At 36.6% G+C, this 19,454-nt stretch overlaps 1 protein-coding gene across 2 annotated transcripts; it reads left to right on the top strand.

The window, feature by feature from the left end:
• Window positions 1-12,548: 12,548 nt before the first annotated feature.
• Window positions 12,549-18,273, top strand: LOC135195693 (mucin-3B-like). Of its 2 annotated transcripts, none has more exons than XM_064222090.1 (2): window positions 12,549-12,709; window positions 16,940-18,273. In XM_064222090.1, exons 1-2 carry the CDS (start codon window positions 12,564-12,566, stop codon window positions 18,147-18,149), a joined length of 1,356 nt encoding a protein of 451 aa, XP_064078160.1. In that variant the 5' UTR covers window positions 12,549-12,563; the 3' UTR covers window positions 18,150-18,273. The 2 variants fall into 2 exon arrangements, with proteins under 2 accessions (XP_064078160.1, XP_064078161.1); XM_064222091.1 differs by lacking the exon at window positions 16,940-18,273 and adding an exon at window positions 15,442-16,790.
• Window positions 18,274-19,454: the final 1,181 nt, after the last annotated feature.

Raw genomic sequence — 19,454 nt, 5'->3', positions numbered from 1 at the left:
AATATTTGAGTGAAAGGATTCCCGCACTTAAAACAGTAAACGGCGTATATAGACAGCCTTGCCGAATATGGAGTCCCACAAGGTTGATTTGGGGACCCGTGATGCGCATTACAAAAATGGCGTACGATTAGTGTCCATAATTGCCTGTTAGTACATTATGTCAATGAGAAAAACTGATAATTATGAGGAAACCTTTGGTGACTGGGCGACTCAGGATTTACAAATGGAAACATTTATGTGTAGATTTCATTATCTAATTCGATCTGGTTAAAATTAACCATACAAGATAGATTTATATTGGACAAAGCCACAAGGTAGAAATTATTAGAAATATGCTACAAGGGTCAGTAGGCTTATCTTCTTTGAAATCGAAAAAAGAAACTTTAAAAAACGGAGTCATTTTGAATTCAATTTCATTTCATTGGATTTTATTTATCTAATGAGGCAAGTCATCAACTCATACAATGCCAGCATTATTGTGCAAGATAAGTTATTTTATTGGTCCTGCATGGACAAAGATAGGGCATATGTGAAAGTCCATGATCAGCATTTTAGATGTAGACAATCTTAGGATTAAAGTTATAATTTTTTTTTTCCGAAGGAAATACATAATTCCGTAGAATGAAAAAAATTAATAATATATTATGCCCTTGAAATAAAATGAAGAATTTCCATCATAATCATATATTAGTTGTTTCTCCTCGTTCTGGTTCTCTCTCTCTCTCTCTCTCTCTCTCTCTCTCTCTCTCTCTCTCTCTGTTTGCCTTTGCGATGTGTAAGTAAAAAACAAATGTTTTCAATACAGTTGCAGAGACGCGTTCAATCCTCCCACCAAAACATGTCCGAAGAGGAACAAGAAAGGGAAAGTGGAAAGGGAAAGGAAGAGTGATTCCCCGAATCAGACCCCTCGGGGCAACTGCCTGACCTTGCTGTTCCGGCGATTATTTTCCGAGGTGGAGAGACGGACGGTTCCAGCACTTCAGAGATGATGGGCGACTGGCTGTCTTCTTGAGTGAGGCCACCCTTCTTCTTCTTCTTCTTCTTCTTCTTCTTCTTCTTCTCCTTCACGCTTTGTACACAAAACATTTCGTTCCTCTGACGACTTGTCACTTTCCGAATCGTTTTGGTCTGTTGGTGTTAGTCGGTTCAGAATATGAGGGTCAAGGAATCCAAGATACTTATTAATATGATGATACAGAGAAAGGTCTTCGAGTAAGAGGGAAGACGGGAGGTATAAAGACAATTATCCGGCCTTTTTTTTTTAACAAATACATTAGATTTTCCAATGAATACTGCAACTTAAACATGAATTAAGTTGCGAAATGGTACAACGGTTTGATTATAAATAAACAGAATATCTCACAAGAATAGATAACACAACAAACATATTAAAAATTTTAATTAAACAGTTCATGTGAACTGAGACATTGAAAGAAAATAACTATCGAATGTCTTACTAAAAGAGCACATAGCACACACACACACACACACATACACCTAGAGAGAGAGAGAGAGAGAGAGAGAGAGAGAGAGAGAGAGAGAGACTGTCTTCACCAAAAGGAGGAGAATGGCAGAGATATAACACAACAAACATATCAAAAATTTTAATTAAAAAGTTCATGTGAGTTGAGACGTTGAAAGAAAATAACTATCGAAAAGAGCACATAGCACACACACACACATACACCTAGAGAGAGAGAGAGAGAGAGAGAGAGAGAGAGAGACTGTCTTCATCGAAAGGAGGAGAATGGCAGAGATATAGGCAGGAAGAAGAAGCACCGGCAAATGAATGTGACTGCAGCAGTGAAAGAGAAAGTGAATGACTGAGAACGTGTTTGTGAAGACGTCCGAACCGAGCGCTCCTCCTTGGCTGACTCCCGCGCTGACTCAGGGAAGCATAACGCTGTTTGCACTCACGCCTGAGTCACCCGAAAGAATGCAGTAAAACAGAACTCGCTATCATAAGTACTAGTATGTTTGACGATATGGGTTTTTTAGTCAACGAGAAATGACTCTAGATTGAAATATTTGACTCGGCTGCTACTTGCTTGCTTCCAGAAATTATACAGGGAGCAGAATTTTGATGTCCTACCTTACTTGCATTTATGGCAGATCACCAGAGTCATACACTAATCTTTTAGTTAAAACGTAAAGTAGAATTTGATCACGGCAATACACGAACGAAGCCCGGACCCAGGCACTTTAATCGGCAAACTTATATAGGGGTCAGATGAGAGGTATGTTAGCCACGGGCTGGACGACGGCAAGTCTAAACGCGGAGATTATTATCCTGTCGGTAAACTGTTGTTATTAGACAAAATAGAACCACTTAACATATAGATAATATAGATATATATTTTCCATAATTTTATGAATAACAAAAAAAGCCAAAACTACAATTGACAAACTTTTAAAGTATAACATACGAATATGCAAAAGGACTAAATCCGAAGATAAAGAATATATATATTTATATATATATATATATATATATATATATATATATATATATATAATATATATATGTGTGTGTGTGTGTATATGTGCATACGCACACACACAAATATATATATATATACGTATATATAAATATATATATATATATATATATATATATATATATATATATATATATACATATATATATGCGCATACGCACACACACAAATATATATATATATATATATATATATATATATATATATATATATATATATATATATATAATTTTTCGTCTGTCACCAGATGAACGTACAATCAAGGCCTCTTATTTCTGGAAGCAATGATTAAATTTTAGTTATTATAACCTACACCATAATTCGAAGAGATTCAGAATTCATCTGTGATGATTTTGGCCAAAGAATTACATATCGGGAAACAACTTGCGAAGAATAACGGTAAAATTTCGAATATTAGCGAATTTAGTGGTATAACTGGGAAAAACTTGATGGACAGAGCCCTTTGAGTTTTTGCTTGATGTCCTTGACAAGACTAGTGTTTTCACGACCATCCTTTCACGACCATTCATGGGCGTCGTATAGCATACATATTATGCTGTTTATTATTTTTCCTTCTATCCAGGAATACTAATTTGTAATGTTTGTTGTAGTCTCAGTCTCCAGCAAGGACATGAGGAACATAAAATGTCAAAACGACAAATAAAGGTATCATTCCACTCTTGTTTTGATCTTGAAATGCCCTCTCCATTACAAAGGTAATTCAGCTTAAGTGAAATGAACGCTAACGTGAAGGCAGCGCATTGCCACACGCAAACAGGGTCAGTGAAAGCAATCCTATCCCCCGAAGACCTAGCCTGAACGAACGCTCCGCACCACTTAAGTCAATAACGGAAACTTCCTGCCTGGTAACTTGGTACGTTCGGGATCCAGTTGTTTTCCATTATTTTTCCTGATTCTCTCCGTGAAAGATATCTCGCTTTCCATTCCAGTATTTTGCTTCTATTGTTTCTTTCCTGATAGATTTCATATTTATTTCATGACTTGTTCAAGTGAAAGCAAAAACTTCTCTCAATGGTCTCAAGTAACCTGATCTTACGTAAACTGGATGTGTATGGTTAAAATAGAAATCCGTTAGTTTGTTATCTTATATCTAGCCTCTCTCTCTCTCTCTCTCTCTCTCTCTCTCTCTCTCTCTCTCTCTCTCTCTCTCTCTCTCTCTCTCTCTCTCTCTCTCTCTTGATCAAGTACGTCACTTGTTATAGTACCAGGACACATTCTCATCCAAAGGTTGCCATTTTAAATATCCTATACGGAACATATATATAAAGAGGTGTACAGTACATCATTATTCAGTTATAAACATATTTTAAGAATTAAACTTACACTACAAAGCCATTTTTAAGTATTTATATACAGGGTAATATGGGCAAAACAAAGAAAGTTTTACATCATGTACAAATTACACACACGCGCAAACATACACACGCTCAGGCACACACTCTCATGAAAATGACAGTACCGAGTGCTTTCTCCTGTTGATTCAGGCATCGTCAGGCCACAAATGAAATACAGTTGGAAAGAGGGTTACAAGGTGAACAGAAAGATCAAGAATACGAGATACTTAATTGTCAAAGGGGTAACAATCAAAGATATAATATGGGATAATCGGGGATCGCGCCGTCACAAACTAAAACCATAGAACTGATCAAATATCGAGCGCATTATTCGTACATATGAGAGATTTAGATTATCCTGTTAACTGGAGTCAGGCAAGATCCTTAATGCAGTGTAGCTATACAGCTAAAAGGAATATCATTGAATCTTGTTTCCTCAAGTCAAATAATGGAAGTGTTCTAGATTTAAGTGTTTGTTTGTTAAAAGTCGATGCCTTCATAATTGAAATAAGTTGTTGATAAATATAAGCGACAAAATTAATATATTCAGTTTTTACATGTATTTGGATTTTGTATTGCTAAGCTTCCTTCTCTCTTATGGCCAAATCTATTGTTTTAATTTATGACTGCGTGACTCCGGATTATCCTGGATTATCTCTGATTTTTACCCTTTTGACAATAATTAACCATCTGGTATTCCTGCTACTCTTATTTACCTTGTAACCTTCCCTCCAGTTGCATTTCATTTGTGTCCTGACGATGTCCGAATAAACATTTTTCTATGGTATTCGCTTTCATAATGAAGTCAAGCATATATATATTATTATATATATATATATACATATATATATATATATATATATATAATATGTATATATGATATGTATATAATATAATATATACATATATATGTATATTTTTATATCTATTTATGATATATATATATATATATAATACATTATGTATCTTTATCATACTCATATTATATAATAAAAGTCGCCCATAAAAACACCAAAGTATAGAAAGTAAGTACCATATTCAGAGACTGCTGAGAAAAGTTTCCAGTGGATGAATCTTTTGGTATAAATACCGCCTTTTCTGTAACTTTTCTCATTCATTAAAGAGAGAGACAGCAATCTCTGAAATATAGCACTTACTTTTTATATTTTGCCGTTTTCATGGGCTTCTTTTATTAGATGGAATTCTGTTGTAACAAAACATTTTTACCTGTCATACATATATATATGTAAATATATATATATATATATATATATATATATATAATGTATATATAATATATATATATATATATATAGATAGATGTGTGTGTGTGTGTGTGTGTGTGTGTATGTTTGTGTGTATATCTATAATTATATATGTATATATATAGTATGTACATATAGCTATATACAACACATCTATATATATATATATATATATATATATATATATATATATATATATATATATATATATATATATATATACATATATATATATATATATATAATATATATATATATATTATTATATATGTAGTGTGGTGTGTGTGTGTGTGTGTGTGTGCGTGTATGTGTTTGTGTGTATATCTATAATTATATATGTATATATATAGTATGTACATGTAGCTATATACAACATCTATATTAGAATCAAATTTTAACCAGTTTGTTTCCATACCTACCAGTCGAGGACGGGCAGATTGACTACTGCTGATCTAAACAGGCAGTAAATTGGTGGTGCAGTAGCTTGCAGCAAGGTTGAAAATGTTATGGGGTAACAGCCTCATCCTATGAGAAATACTTTTTGGATTATACATATACATATATACATATATATATCTATATATATATATATATATATATATATATATATATATATATATATATATATATATATATATATAGTATAGAATTATATATATACATATATGAATAACTTGATCACGAAGTATATAGAACGTGATGCTATGTATAAATAAAGGTTTTTTTTTGCCACGAAGGAAAAAATGAAAAAAAGCGAGATAGCCAAGTATTTTCGGTCCTATTCGGACCCTTTACTGAGGCAAGGGTCCAAATAGGACCGAAAGTACTTGGCTATCTCGCTTTTTTTCATTTTTTCCTTCGTGGCAAAAAAACCTTTATTCATATACATATATATATATATATATATATATATATATATATATATATATATATATATATATATATATATATACGGATGTAATTCAAATTCCTAATGTAAGCTACACACCACGATCGATACAGAAGCAGAAAATGTACAATTTTTTCATGAAAATAACGAAGTACAGCGACATCACACCAGGTATCAGTTAAATAATTTTACATTTCGTTGAGCTCAATAACTTTACCAGTTATGCAGCTCGTTCTTTCCATTTACCCTTTTGCTTTGTTGATGGCTTGAAGTAGTTAGCAATACAGGTCAGAACGGCTGTAATTAAAAACACCTTATCATGTGAGGTAGGATCTAAAGACATGCTAAACTGGATGGAAAGTTAACCTTACTCTTGTCAGTCAACTTTCATTCCACTCATTCTATTTCTTTTAAAGTATGTTCTTCTTTGTTCTCAGAATGATATTTCATCCATTAAGAATGTGATAGTTACATTTGATATATATATATATATATATATATATATATATATATATATATATATATATATATATATATAATATATATAATATATATATATATATATATAGTATATTAGACAGTCTCTTTTTCGCTAATTTCATTTAATGCCAAAGTGAATATGTGATCGCCTGTTATTTTGTGCCAGCCGTTTTCCGATACCTTATTTCTCTCCTTATCTCTGAAGATGAGACCCTGGAAGAAAAAAACGGAAATTTTGCTTCATTGCTGACAGTGGTTTCCCCTATTAATACTATACTCTGTTTTTTTTCATCTGTCCACCAGCGTGAGGTGTTTGCGTATGGTAACACTGCGTTCCGGGCTTTAGATAGTTACATTCAGCTTACATTCAACAATAGTAATAACCTTATTTCGAATATTAACGGTGTAATTCGCATACTGTAAATTATTACAACACTTTTCAGTTGCAAATGTACAACCAAATATCCTTTTATTTAACTAAAACTTACACATAGAGTAACTATTTAAAGCCCGGGACGCAGTGGTACCATGCGAAAGCACCACAGGTGGATGGACAGATGGAAATAAATAGAGTATAGTCTTGCATTAGAACTATACTCCAATATACAGGCAAATACTGTCAGAAATGATTGAATGAACGAGAATTCAAATAAAAATTAAAATTACGAACACATTTATTATATCAGAATGATTCCCTGTGAAACTTCACGAGACTGGATGTCCTGGGCGACGGTGGTACTTTCCACTGCAGTAGGAGAGAACATGGTCTCAAGACATCCGGACATTCAGGATATCCTATCACGAGTTATTGCTCAGTAATGCATTACTACTTCAGCAGTAATGTATTGTTGAAGTAGTAATATATTGCTCAGCAATACATTACTAATTCAGCAGTAATATATTGCTTAGCAATACATTATTACTTCAGCGACCACATGCTGCAATAGCCACCCGCCAGGTGACCCACTTCAACAGCCTTCTTCCACAAACAAGTCTTATTGTAGACTCCTTCCACCAACCGATTATTGTCCATTCTTGCCTCATAACCAGACCATCTCTGACCCACTCTCTCACCTATAGTATATTAAAATTTCCAGACTTCTATGTATTACTACATTTCCCACTCTATCAATTCTCACACAGCAGACGGTTCATTCCAGTAACTTATTTGCCCTCATTCATTTTCACAAAGTGGGTTGCGACTGCAGTGAAAAGCAATTGAGACAACCAGCGAAAGAGTCAGAAAAAGTGTGTAAAAGGAAAACCTGAAAGTAAACGTGATAAAGAGTATGGACACGAGGGTAAAGAAATTTACTCCATATGTAGGAAGTGGGATATAGTGTGCGAAACGAATGTGAATGGCAAAGTGTAATTAAGAGGTTTTTGCACATTTCTGGGAATACCAAGCGGTCAATGTTGCGGATGTTTTCCGCTTAGGGTTCGTGCGAATCGCATCAGTTGAAGTATGAATGCATTGGTGATTTTTGTGCTTATTTTACTGGAGCCAATTCATGTTGGCTTCATATTAAAAAAAAAATGTCATGAGTACTCAGTATTCAAAAAAAGTAAACGCCCATAAAAATTTTACATGCAATATATATATATATATATATATATATATATATATATATATATATATATATATATGTATATATATATATATATATATATATATATATATATATATATATATATGTATGTATAAATGAATCCCGAAAGTCTGGAACGTGATGAATACATAAATAAAGTGGAAGCGACGAAGGAAAGTAAAACACGAGAGCAGCTTTGTACAGCATTGTTCCCGTTACTGAGAACTATTGCTGTTATTATTGTATCTTATGACTACTGTACACATCGATAACAGAAATTGCCAGTTCGAGAACATGAATTTGCAAACTGGAAACAGAAAATAGCCAAATGCATCGCTGTCCTAAGAATGCAAAAATATATAACGCGTTCATTTCATGGCAGTGAAAGATGAAGCTCATAACTTCTTTCTATAGAGAAATATGGTAAAAGCGATATCCGAGCGTCGTAATCAAACGTCAGATCCCCTAAACAGCTTCTCTACAAATTTCAAAACCGACAGCGGCCAAATGTACTGGTCGGAATGGCGGTGGCTTTAGATTACCGCTGCTGCTGCTGCTGCTGCTGCACGGTTTCATTGTTACTAAATACATTGTCTGGAATTCTGTCACTTACTGTTTGCAATTCGTCTAATGAAAAAAAAAATGCCTAGATTCTGTTTTTTCCGTTATTCCATCGCTTCAATGATTAGTCTGGAGACTTGTGTAAGTTGTTGTCGATTCGTAGGGTAAAAATACTGTTTATTGTGGTGTTTTTTTTTTTTCTTAAGAAATTGACAGGGTAGGGCCCAGCTATTATTCCTAATGGCCCATGTATATTCATATACGTTCGGTTATGCTCATATATACACATAACAGCTTGAATGCACTTCTACACGAAATTCACACACTTACCGCATGCTTACGTACATAATATACAATACTAACGTAGGCTTTACTGACAAAAACTTAAACAGATACTAAAAATAAGAAATAAGAATAGGCTAACATTCGTTGTGATCGTTATGGACGGCTTAGATATGCCGGGTAACAGCTATGTGTAGCTCGGGTCCTTGATCACGGGCTGCCTGTTGTTGGGATTTAGGCGGGATTCCACCGAGGCAACATGTGGCATGCGACTGAATGGCTTGCAACAAGTATGTTGAGTGTGGCTTTCAACCAGGAGACATGTTGCCTGAAACAAGGCAACACCGTTACTTCTTGTAGCATGCTACATGTTATGTTGACTGTCGAATGCCACAAAACCTTTTCCACCAATTCAGCAAAAACTAAGCCATTTGTCAACACGATGTTTCAGCAGACGGTCGCTGCTGCTGCACATTTATTGCTGTGCTCTCACACGCACCATACAATCTTCTGATAATAATAATAATAATAATAATAATAATAATAATAATAATAATAATAATAATATGGAAAGCTGCTGTGACCTATTAATACTGAAATACCTGCAAAAGAAGGCTGATAAAAATTACCTGTTACTTGAATGACTTATTTAAAAAACCATAATTTAAATTACTGCCCAAAGCTACGATAAAATTTAGAATAATGGAAATTGTTCATTTATATAAAATGAAAAGTCAAAGAGGCAACGCTGGCATTTCCTCCTTTAAAAAAATCGTGAAGTTTGATTACTCATGAGAGAGAGAGAGAGAGAGAGAGAGAGAGAGAGAGAGAGAGAGAGAGAGAGAGAGAATGCCCAATGAAAACACTGCCGTTTCTAGCATCATCTTTTGCGTGTGCGAGTTTGTGTGTGTGTGTGTGTAAGAGAGAGAGAGAGAGAGAGAGAAAGAGAGAGAGTGAGAGAGAGGGTGAGAGAGAGAATAGCCAACCAGAAATCTTCCCTCCAAACCGATTCACATGCGTGAGTGAGCAGTATGCAAGTTCTGGATCTTTTGTACTATTTAAATTTCTCTGCTAATCCCCACGGCGCATCTAGTTTACCATGGTTACTCTTGTACTCTGCCAAGCGTATATCCCATTGAACAGCAAGTTTCCTACATTCTTCTATAAAATCTACGGTTTTTTCTTGCGACCAATTCATCTTGCTGCTTTCAACATCGAAATCTTCCCGCGGCTGGGGGAAGGCGTTCGACACCAGGCAACAGGCTAAATCTTATAGCACGCGTCGGGTTATACGGCAACAAGTTGCGATCTGTCGCATGCCACACAGTTGAGTGCTTGTTGCCTTCTGTTGAATTGGTGGAAACACACTTGGCGTATGAGACAATGGAGCATGCCACATGTTACCAAAATGTTGCCTCGGACCACTTCCCCCACTTCAGCTCGCCAGATAAAATACCTGAGCATAGGCATTGCCCATTCCCGTGATCTACATTCTCCGTATCGTCCTCTTCATAAAATACCTTTGAACAGGTTGTTATAACTGTCTGGAAGTTACGAGCTGGAACAAAATTCATATTAACCGTTTCAGTTGGATTCCAGCCATTGCCTTTTAACTTGTCCTTATTTTTCCTTACGTTTGTTGCCTTTGTTGTGCGTCTTATTATTTCATTAGTATGGTATAGATTTCGCTTTGCCCAGGAATTCGCTTTCAAAGCGTGACTAATGCAAACAAGCCGCCGGTATCCATATAGATGTTCACTCTTCACCCTCAAGCAGGCAAATCTCGCAATCGCTGTCCGCAGTAGCCTCTTAGTAGATCGCCGAAAGAATTACATTTTGTGGAATTCAGGTGGAATTTCGCTTCCTTGCTGCTTACGGTTCAACGACTCAGAAAACGCCCTCAAGTCAAAGATGCTCCGGAAGAAAGCAAAATTTACGAACAATTTTATTGCCCAATTAATGTTTTGGCTGGTGGAACAGAATAGTACAGATGTCTAGACCATGCCACTTGATCACTTTATCGCCTCACCATCACTTACTGGATGTCATCGTTGAGAGCTCGTACCGGCATTAGGTCATCTTAAACCTTATCGACCAACTAGGCTGGATCGGTTAAGAATGATTCGCATCGCTCAACACTCAAGACCCTGGAATTATCTTTTAAACGAAAATGAGGATCTTTCCTAGAATGGGAGTGACCCCCCCATGGGTTTTAACCCGGGACGTATCCACCTTTGCCGCGTGTTTGATATTTAGTATAAGCCCGTAGGGATAGACGTAAAAACATAAACACAAGACTGTAAATGCGATCTAGATGATGACCCCTCGAAAAGCCTTGGGGGTCACTGACTATCTAGGAAAGATCAGAAAATGCTGGATGACGTCGTTTTCGACCCAGTAAGCCTCCTCTAGTCCCTTTGCAAATCTCCGTTGACGTCTTCATGCAGTGAAGCCCTCGCGTGTAAACCATTACCTCATTACTCCTCTTTAATTGCTATGGAATTCTCAGCGGAAAGCGCTTCTCATTGCCATTGGGAGCTTTGCCCCGCCCGCCCCCAAATCCCCCCCCGCCCACCCTCCGTCCCTCGAGCCCTCTCGTGTGCTTCAGTGTGACATCAGAACCTCGCCAGTGGTTGCTGCAACACCACCCACGTCAGCTTTTCGATTTATGATGAAAGAGATGCAGTGCTACAGTCACTGTGTTCCAATTACACACCAAAGGATTCACAACACACACGAGCTCTTTTGGCTCAAATGATGTTTAAGACTCGATTTCATAGCATGGGAAACTGAGCGCACATTTTGCGTCGCTTAATTGGCGTTCATGACATGTCTTTATTTATGTGGTATTAACGAAAAGCACCACCTTCCATGATTCTTCTTCAATGTTAAATCTCTCTCTCTCTCTCTCTCTCTCTCTCTCTCTCTCTCTCTCTCTTCTCTCGTCCTCTCATCCTCTTCTTTAGCCTATTATTATCTATATACTCTGAAAGCTTAACGAATATAATTCACGTACCTCTGAAGAAAACAAATACGTATGAATAACGCTCGCAAAGCAAATTAATATTGGGAAGGAACAGGCAACATTACCCTCATTATGCAAGATGAATGGGCACTTTCATTATGATTACTTGGATCTTAAAAAATGGTTATTTGCAGATTACTTTCACACCGTTATCCGTATGAATTTTTCGTTACTGCAACTTTGTCGTTAAAGAAGTGCATGTTTATAAGGCTGTGTGGGCTTTATTCATATTCGTGTTATCAAAGTGCATAAGCACTTATCACTTGGCCATTATGGACTCTTACGAGGCAGCCTCTTATATCGCCGCATCATCAAAGTTATTTTTGCCTAACTGTCATAACGAATAGGTGGTGACCCGTCACTAGCTGCAGGTGCGGGACAGGTAGACACAGTCTACTGTGAAGATTCCCAGATTTCGCTCTCTGATGTCTTAGGGACACTCCAGAATGTCCTTCGTGGAAGGGTCACGGCAACATAAGAGATGAAAGCTATTGGCATTTCGAGCGAGAGTGAGTGCCCAGTGCAAACTCATCCTCCATTCTACGAAGCTCCTCCTCCAGCACTGCCTCTTCTCCCCTTCTCCGACCTAGAGTTGGGCCGTGGCCCTCCCCGGTCTCTCATGACTGGCACCGCGTCCTTCTGGATCAACCCCTTCTCCCGCAGAAGAGGTATATATACACTTCTTGTCCCGAGAAGTAACCAGACAGAGTTCCTCGACACTCTGCGACGCTACCATCTCTTTTCTGCTTTCCTCGTACAAACAAGGTTCGTATGGAAGCCTTCGTTTTTAGACGCCTGCTTCATTCTGTTTGGTTTCTGCCAAGACCAAGCGGTCGGATTGTATTTAGTGCTTTGTGAAAAGAAAAAAAAAGTGTGGTGTGTGGATGAATATATCAAGTGATTGAAAAGAACACAAAATGACTAGGGTGTACAATAAACATTATGGAAGACCTTTGAAATGAACGTGACTTTCATTGACACTTTAGATTCCCCCGAGGTCACTTCACTTTCATTGCCTCGACCGCTGTTATACGCCATCTCTAATGGGCAACACCTGCCTAACTACTCTAGTGTTTGACTAATTTCTTGCATTCTCTTTTTGAACTCCACGACCTCCTTCGCTTTACCTTACTTTTGGTGACCATCACGGACGATAGAACTTCACCATTGACACTCTTCACTCCGTGAAGAAGACCACTTTGGAAAAACGTTTCTAATATCAATGAAGGAGCTTACTATATAGGACCGGAAGTCAGACATGATATTCAGTTTGACGTATTCTTAGGACTTCAATGTTCTCATCCTTACTGACAAAGATTTTAGTTGTATTGTATTAGTTATCAGTTGTAATTTTCTTCATTGTCAAATATATTTTCATTCTTACGGAATTCAGCCGCAATTTCAGGTAAGAACACATTATTTAACGTTCCTAGATTTGATGACGGGAGAAATATTGAGATTTTCCCAGTATTTACTTTTCATAAATGTCATGTTTTTCTTGCTGTACAATTCAGCATTTGGGTTATCTTACAGAATTTCGATTACGCTGTATCAGAGCAAACAAACTTTACAGAGTAAAATAAGTCTCATTAAAATGAAAAAGGTAAAGAGATGAAGGAGAAAGAGAGAGTGAACGTGTCTTTAAAATACAAAACAGACATACTACGAAGGCATTTTATTTTCTAGTATTATTTTATTACCATTCTCATCATCAGTGAGAAATTTCGGAGACTTTAGAGTCAGAAAGAAGCAGATCCCCCTGCACTGCTTTTAGATGCTTCTGGAGTCATTTGGCGTAGAACTGATCTCCGTTCAACCATGAGCGGATTCATGTTACCGTAATCAGACGCCGGAGAAAGCCCTGTGTCATCACACCGGATCTGTGTGATGATAACACTTACTGAAGGCTGTTACAACCTCCATATTTCCTATGTTGTATTTCGAAACAGGCTAACATTAGTAGGTACTCATTCAGTTCTAAATTCAAGATTCCATTTGCTGTCTTTACTTCAGGAGCAATACTTTCGCTAAGAAATTTAAACATGTAAAAAAATGTGCGTCAATTATGAACGTTAAACCATTGATTCAATATTACCACAGGTCATTCCATTGTGTTCATTTACATGAATAATAATAATAATAATAATAATAATAATAATAATAATAATAATAATAATAATAATAATAATTTAGTAGGCTCAAAGTTCTATTCTTTTTTATTTACTATATATGTTCAGAGTCGTAGTTGTCATTGATTTTACGGTAAAATTATCTGTCCTCACTCACGCTGAGAAAATACTGTTTGAGTGCCTTGTTTAAGAGTGCAACCTTAACCCCTCAGCAAGTAGTGGTGAGTCCTAAATATCAGGTGCTCATAAGAAATGTTAGTGTCCTCGATGATGCATATTTTGCTCCTATTTACGGAAGTGGATCAGGGGAAAATGTAGATTTAGACAGAGAGCCTCTCATATGCGTCAATAGAGAATATGAGTTTGAAAAATTCCATAAATATGCTGTATCTTAAAACAGTACCTGGATGTGTGAGTCCTTTGCTATTTTCACGACTTATTTTAAATATGTTGAGCTGTCTCTGACTTAGCAAATTTAATACAATCATGAATAATTTCCACCGATTCAATATAAATATGGTTGCAGCCTGATTTCTAGGAGGAATGCAGTTAGGTTCATTCTTAGAAATAATGTATTTAACATTTTATTAACATTTTATTGTGCTAATGGGGTAGAATGATCTCTTCCGATATAGAAAACTCTCTCTCTCTCTCTCTCTTCTCTCTCATCTCTCTCCTTCCTCTCTCTCTCTCTCTCTCTCTCTCTCTCTCTCTCTCTCTCTCTCTCTCTCTTTGTGCCACTACAATAATTTTCTCAATATTCAGGATATTCTATTGGTGATTCATTCAACGTTGCAGGATTTACCTTAAAAGTTACTCTGAAGATAGTTTCAGCAGTTTTCCATTGTGCTAAGAACTTTCGTTATCTAATGAATAGAATTAGAATAAAACACAGACAATAAGGATGGAAGTAAAAGTAGGAATACCTACCTTTTAGATTTATATGGTTTGCGCACAGTATGGCATCAGGATGGTCTTTAGCATTGTTGGAGTGTGTGGATAACAAGGAGCTAGCGGTCTCACCCAGGAAAGTACATGATGTTCAAATGAAGCTTTTAGAATAGAGCCTTTTTCTTTGATGAAAAATTAAAGTACATTCCTAACAGACATACTCCTGAGATTAAAAAAGGAAAATTTCTTTGATACCTTCAATATTACTTAGATTCAGCTTCTATCTATTGTATTTAAAGTCTGTGTCCTGCATCTCATCTGGGCGATAAAGTCCTCCCGGTCGAACCCGCAGAAACAAATGGGAGAAATTGCACAGAGGGAGCGGCGAGTGATTGGACTTTATTCCCAAATGAGTTGCTGAGATGCGGGGCTTCCAATCACCGCTGCCTCTAATCTGTGGAATTTCTCTCTTTGCAGAATGTGGTATTTGACAGTTTCGCTGCTGCTGCTTGCGCTGGCCTCGGCCTCCCCCCAAGGAGGATACCTACCTCCACCCCGCCCTGGCACTTGCCCTCCTGTCACCTCCCTAGTATATGACACAAGGATCCAAACATCTTATGTTGTACAGACAATTAACAATGCCAATACACAATATGTGACAACCACTATCCTACAAACGCAGGTAGTTCCGACTACAATCTTCAGCACTCGAGTAGAAACTAGACCCCAGATCCAAACAAGTGTTGTTCAACAAACATCAGTATTTTTCAATAACAGGGTAATAACACAAACAGTCCCTAGTCCACCAGTCCAACAGACACGTTACATTACTACGACAAGGGTTGTCCCTCAACTTAGTTATGTGACACAAACCCAAGTTCAGACTCAAGTGGTACCAGTCGAAGTCACAAGCACCCAAATACAAACAATCAATCAGCCAGTCACTAATTACCGAACTGAATTCCGTCAAGAGACTAGAGTTGTTACTATCCCAGGTCAGGATGTTGTTAGGACTAGAGTACAGACTGTTGTGCAAACTTCTATTATCAGAAGTCAAGCACCTGGAAATACACGCTATATCACATCAACACAGGTACAAGAACAGGTACAAACCACTGCTGTAAGAGGTCAAGATGTTATCTTAACAAGAACTGTTCCAAGAACACAAGTAATTCCTTACACCACAGTTAACACCAGATTTGAAAATGCTGTTGCTACCAGAGAACAGATTGTCACTAGTACCAATGTACAAATTCAGACTGTAGTACAAACTCAGTTTGTTACCCAAGAAGTTGTGAGAACTCAGGCTATACCAACAACCATCTACACTACTCGCTTTGAAACTAGAGTTCAACCTTTCACAGAGGTTCAGACTGTATATACCACCCAATATAATACCCCATCTGCCGTGGTACAGACCCGTGAAGAGACCCGAACGTCAGTTGTACAGATTCCTGGCAGAGACCAAATAATAACTAGTCAAGTTGTTCAGACACAACAGCAGCAGCAAGTTATTTATCAAACAGTGAATAATAACCAGCAGTTAACTGTGACACGAACAGTAACTGGCACATGCTCACAAGCTGGTTATAATTATAATACGCCATCTAATCCTTTAACAATTGGTTAAAGATTTTTTGTTTTTAAGTGTTTAAATGAAGACTTCCTCTATAGTAATCAAAATCTTTTAAATACTGTTGTCTCACAATATGCAAAAGCAGCAACAATTTCAATGTCATTAGTTGTGTACAGTGACTATTTTACTGTGGATTATCCAGATGAAGTCCTCTGTATTTATATATAAGAAATAAAAACTTTTTCACTTCTTTGCCCATTTTACTATCTTTACTACAGAAAAATAACCGCCATGTTCCCTATTGGTAAGTTAAATGAAGAATATTTTTTTCCTTTTTTAATGTAATATACTTATAGTCAGCATAACACAATTGAACTGAAGCTTTTATTCTCCTTACAGGATGAAGGTGTTATTACTGCTAACTATTCTGGGTTGCACTTTAGGAGCTCATGTGAATCGTGTGCCTCGACAAGTATTCGGCAATGGTCTAAATCTTCAGCCTTCAGGGAATGGCTACTTGCCACCTGTTACTGAACACTGTGTACCTTCAACTATCTACCGTACTCAAACACAGTATTCCACTCAAGTCATCCCAACAACAGTGTATAATACTCAAGTACAATATGTTACTCAGACTTCTGTAAGGACACAGCAAGTCTATACAACCATATTTTCACAAATAGTCAGCACTCAAGTTGTTCCTCAGATTCAGTACAGTACAGTAATAGTTACCCGGACACAGGATAATGTTCAAACACAGTTTGTCACTCTTCCCCCTCAGGTTAATTATGTAACACAAACACGTGAAGAGTTCCGTACTGAAGTGCAATATCAAACCCAATTTGTTACAAGGACACAACAAATACCTACCACTGTTACCAGGACTGTTGTGTCAACGCAGGTTGTACCTCAGCAAGTAATTAGTACCATTTTCCAGACACAGACGGTTACAAGGACACAACAGCTCCCAGGCCAAACACGTACTATAGATAGCACTCAGTACAGTACAGTTTACTCGACTGTTATACAACCAGGCCAAGATATTATCAGCACTCAGTATGTGACAAGAACTAATTATCGTACCCAAACAATTACACAACCAGGTCAGACTCAGTATGTTACATCTACACAGGTTATCCCAGTTACTACTACCATATTCTCTGAACAAGTTGTAACCAGAACTCAAACACAGTTTGTGACGAGGACACAGTTCCAACAGCAGGTATCAACTGTTGTAAGAACACAACAAGTACCACAGTATGTTACCAGAACTATCACTGTTCCCCAACAAGTAGTAAGTACTATTTACTCTACACAGGTGGTCCCTACTACTATTTACCGTCAACAAACTGTACCAACTGTAGTTAACCTCCCTGGACAGACGCAATATGTCACAATAACCCGCACAGACGTCCGTACTCAACAGCTTCCAGGACAAACTCGAACTCAGTATGTGACAAGTACATTCTACAATACTAACTATGTAACTTCAACTGTTTACAATACCGGGTATAATACTGTCACTGCTACAACAACAATCCAGCCACAGTGTAGTAGTGGTTATAATTATCCTACTCCATCTCAACCCTTTAACCCATATGGTCGCTAAAAAATATTGTATACAAGTAAGCATTGTTAGGGAGTGTTTAAAATAAAGGTCCATTCTCAAATGGCCTGCTAAATAGTGATTCCCATGTGAGTTTTTATGTATATTTAATAAAGTAACAGTAAACTATATCTTTAAATGACCCTAATTAAAATGTAACGGTAAATTATATAAAGAGAATTTTTAAAACCTAATTAAAAGTCATACTTTACTTTTCAAAAAATGATGTCAACATTTTGCATAGTGCAAATGAGGCGATCAACTGTGATCAGTTATTTGAAAACTAGAACAAACCATGAAAGGAAGAGATATGTGCTGAGATAATCTTTTTATATTGATGTTAAATTAGATACCACAGATTATACGTTCACAATATGTAAAAATTACCATTTCCTTAAAGTAAACTACCTTATATTTTCAGTTAAGGTAAATATCCTTGTTAATATTTGAACTAGCAACTTTTTTCAGTACTTTGCAGGTTTGATCCCAACTTACGGGGATAAAGAGATTCTCTTTAAAAACATGACAAACTGATTGAAATAGTTTTTTTTCTACAGATAATTCAATTTGATGGCAGTTGACAGAGACGCAGATGCCGAACTTCGGTAACTAATGAGTTCCTGAAATGGATAATAATATTGATAATCGTAGAAACAGAGTCAGAGAGGAGTTAGGTTGTCGGAAATTTATGGTAATCTAAGAAGAATATATCCAAAATATATTTGAGAAAAAAAAATAGTGAGGAAAACGGTTGATACGTCTGTGTTAATAACCGGGTACTTTTAAACTGAAATTTTGATGGCACGATAAGAAATAGTTTGTTGATCAAGTTTCTATTACATAAAAATCCTTCTAGAAAGCTTTTTACAAGATTGAAGAAACAGTAACTTGTAGTGCTGTAGTCATAAGAAGCATTGGCAAGTAATTTGTTTCAACGATTCTCAAATGCGAGATAAATACGGACATAACTTTTTTGCAAGGTTTTTATTTGCAAGTTTCATGGAAATCTGGAACGTTTTAAATCTTGCGTTTTTATTTATTTATTTTTTTTAAATGACACGAACTTTAAAAACGAAAGAAGACTCGGCAATTTGGTTCTGCTCGCAGAAATAATTAATTTTCGAGTAAAAGAAATACTTCTTTAGTACCAGTGGGCAATACCCCTATTATTCCCCTCAAATTTATGTAACGGATCTATATTTTATAGATAGACTACATGATCAGCAAGTTATTTATTTCTTTTACTTTTTTTTTTTCTTTCTTTTAGCGAAGCTCAGATGTGTCATAAACCCTGTAATCACACCCTTC

This window comes from Macrobrachium nipponense, chromosome 16, assembly GCF_015104395.2.
Source record: "Macrobrachium nipponense isolate FS-2020 chromosome 16, ASM1510439v2, whole genome shotgun sequence".
Classification (NCBI taxonomy): Eukaryota; Metazoa; Arthropoda; class Malacostraca; order Decapoda; family Palaemonidae; genus Macrobrachium; species Macrobrachium nipponense.
The sequence above is the reverse complement of the archived record's forward strand: the minus strand, read 5'-3'. Positions and strand labels throughout refer to the sequence as shown.

Bases quoted from the DNA above. Each gene is read 5' to 3' on its own strand.
- LOC135195693 (XM_064222090.1), top strand. From the start codon at position 12,564: ATGACTGGCACCGCGTCCTTCTGGATCAACCCCTTCTCCCGCAGAAGA. The intron at 12,710-16,939 runs GTTCGTATGGAA...TTCTCCTTACAG, and splicing joins GCTTTCCTCGTACAAACAAG to GATGAAGGTGTTATTACTGC.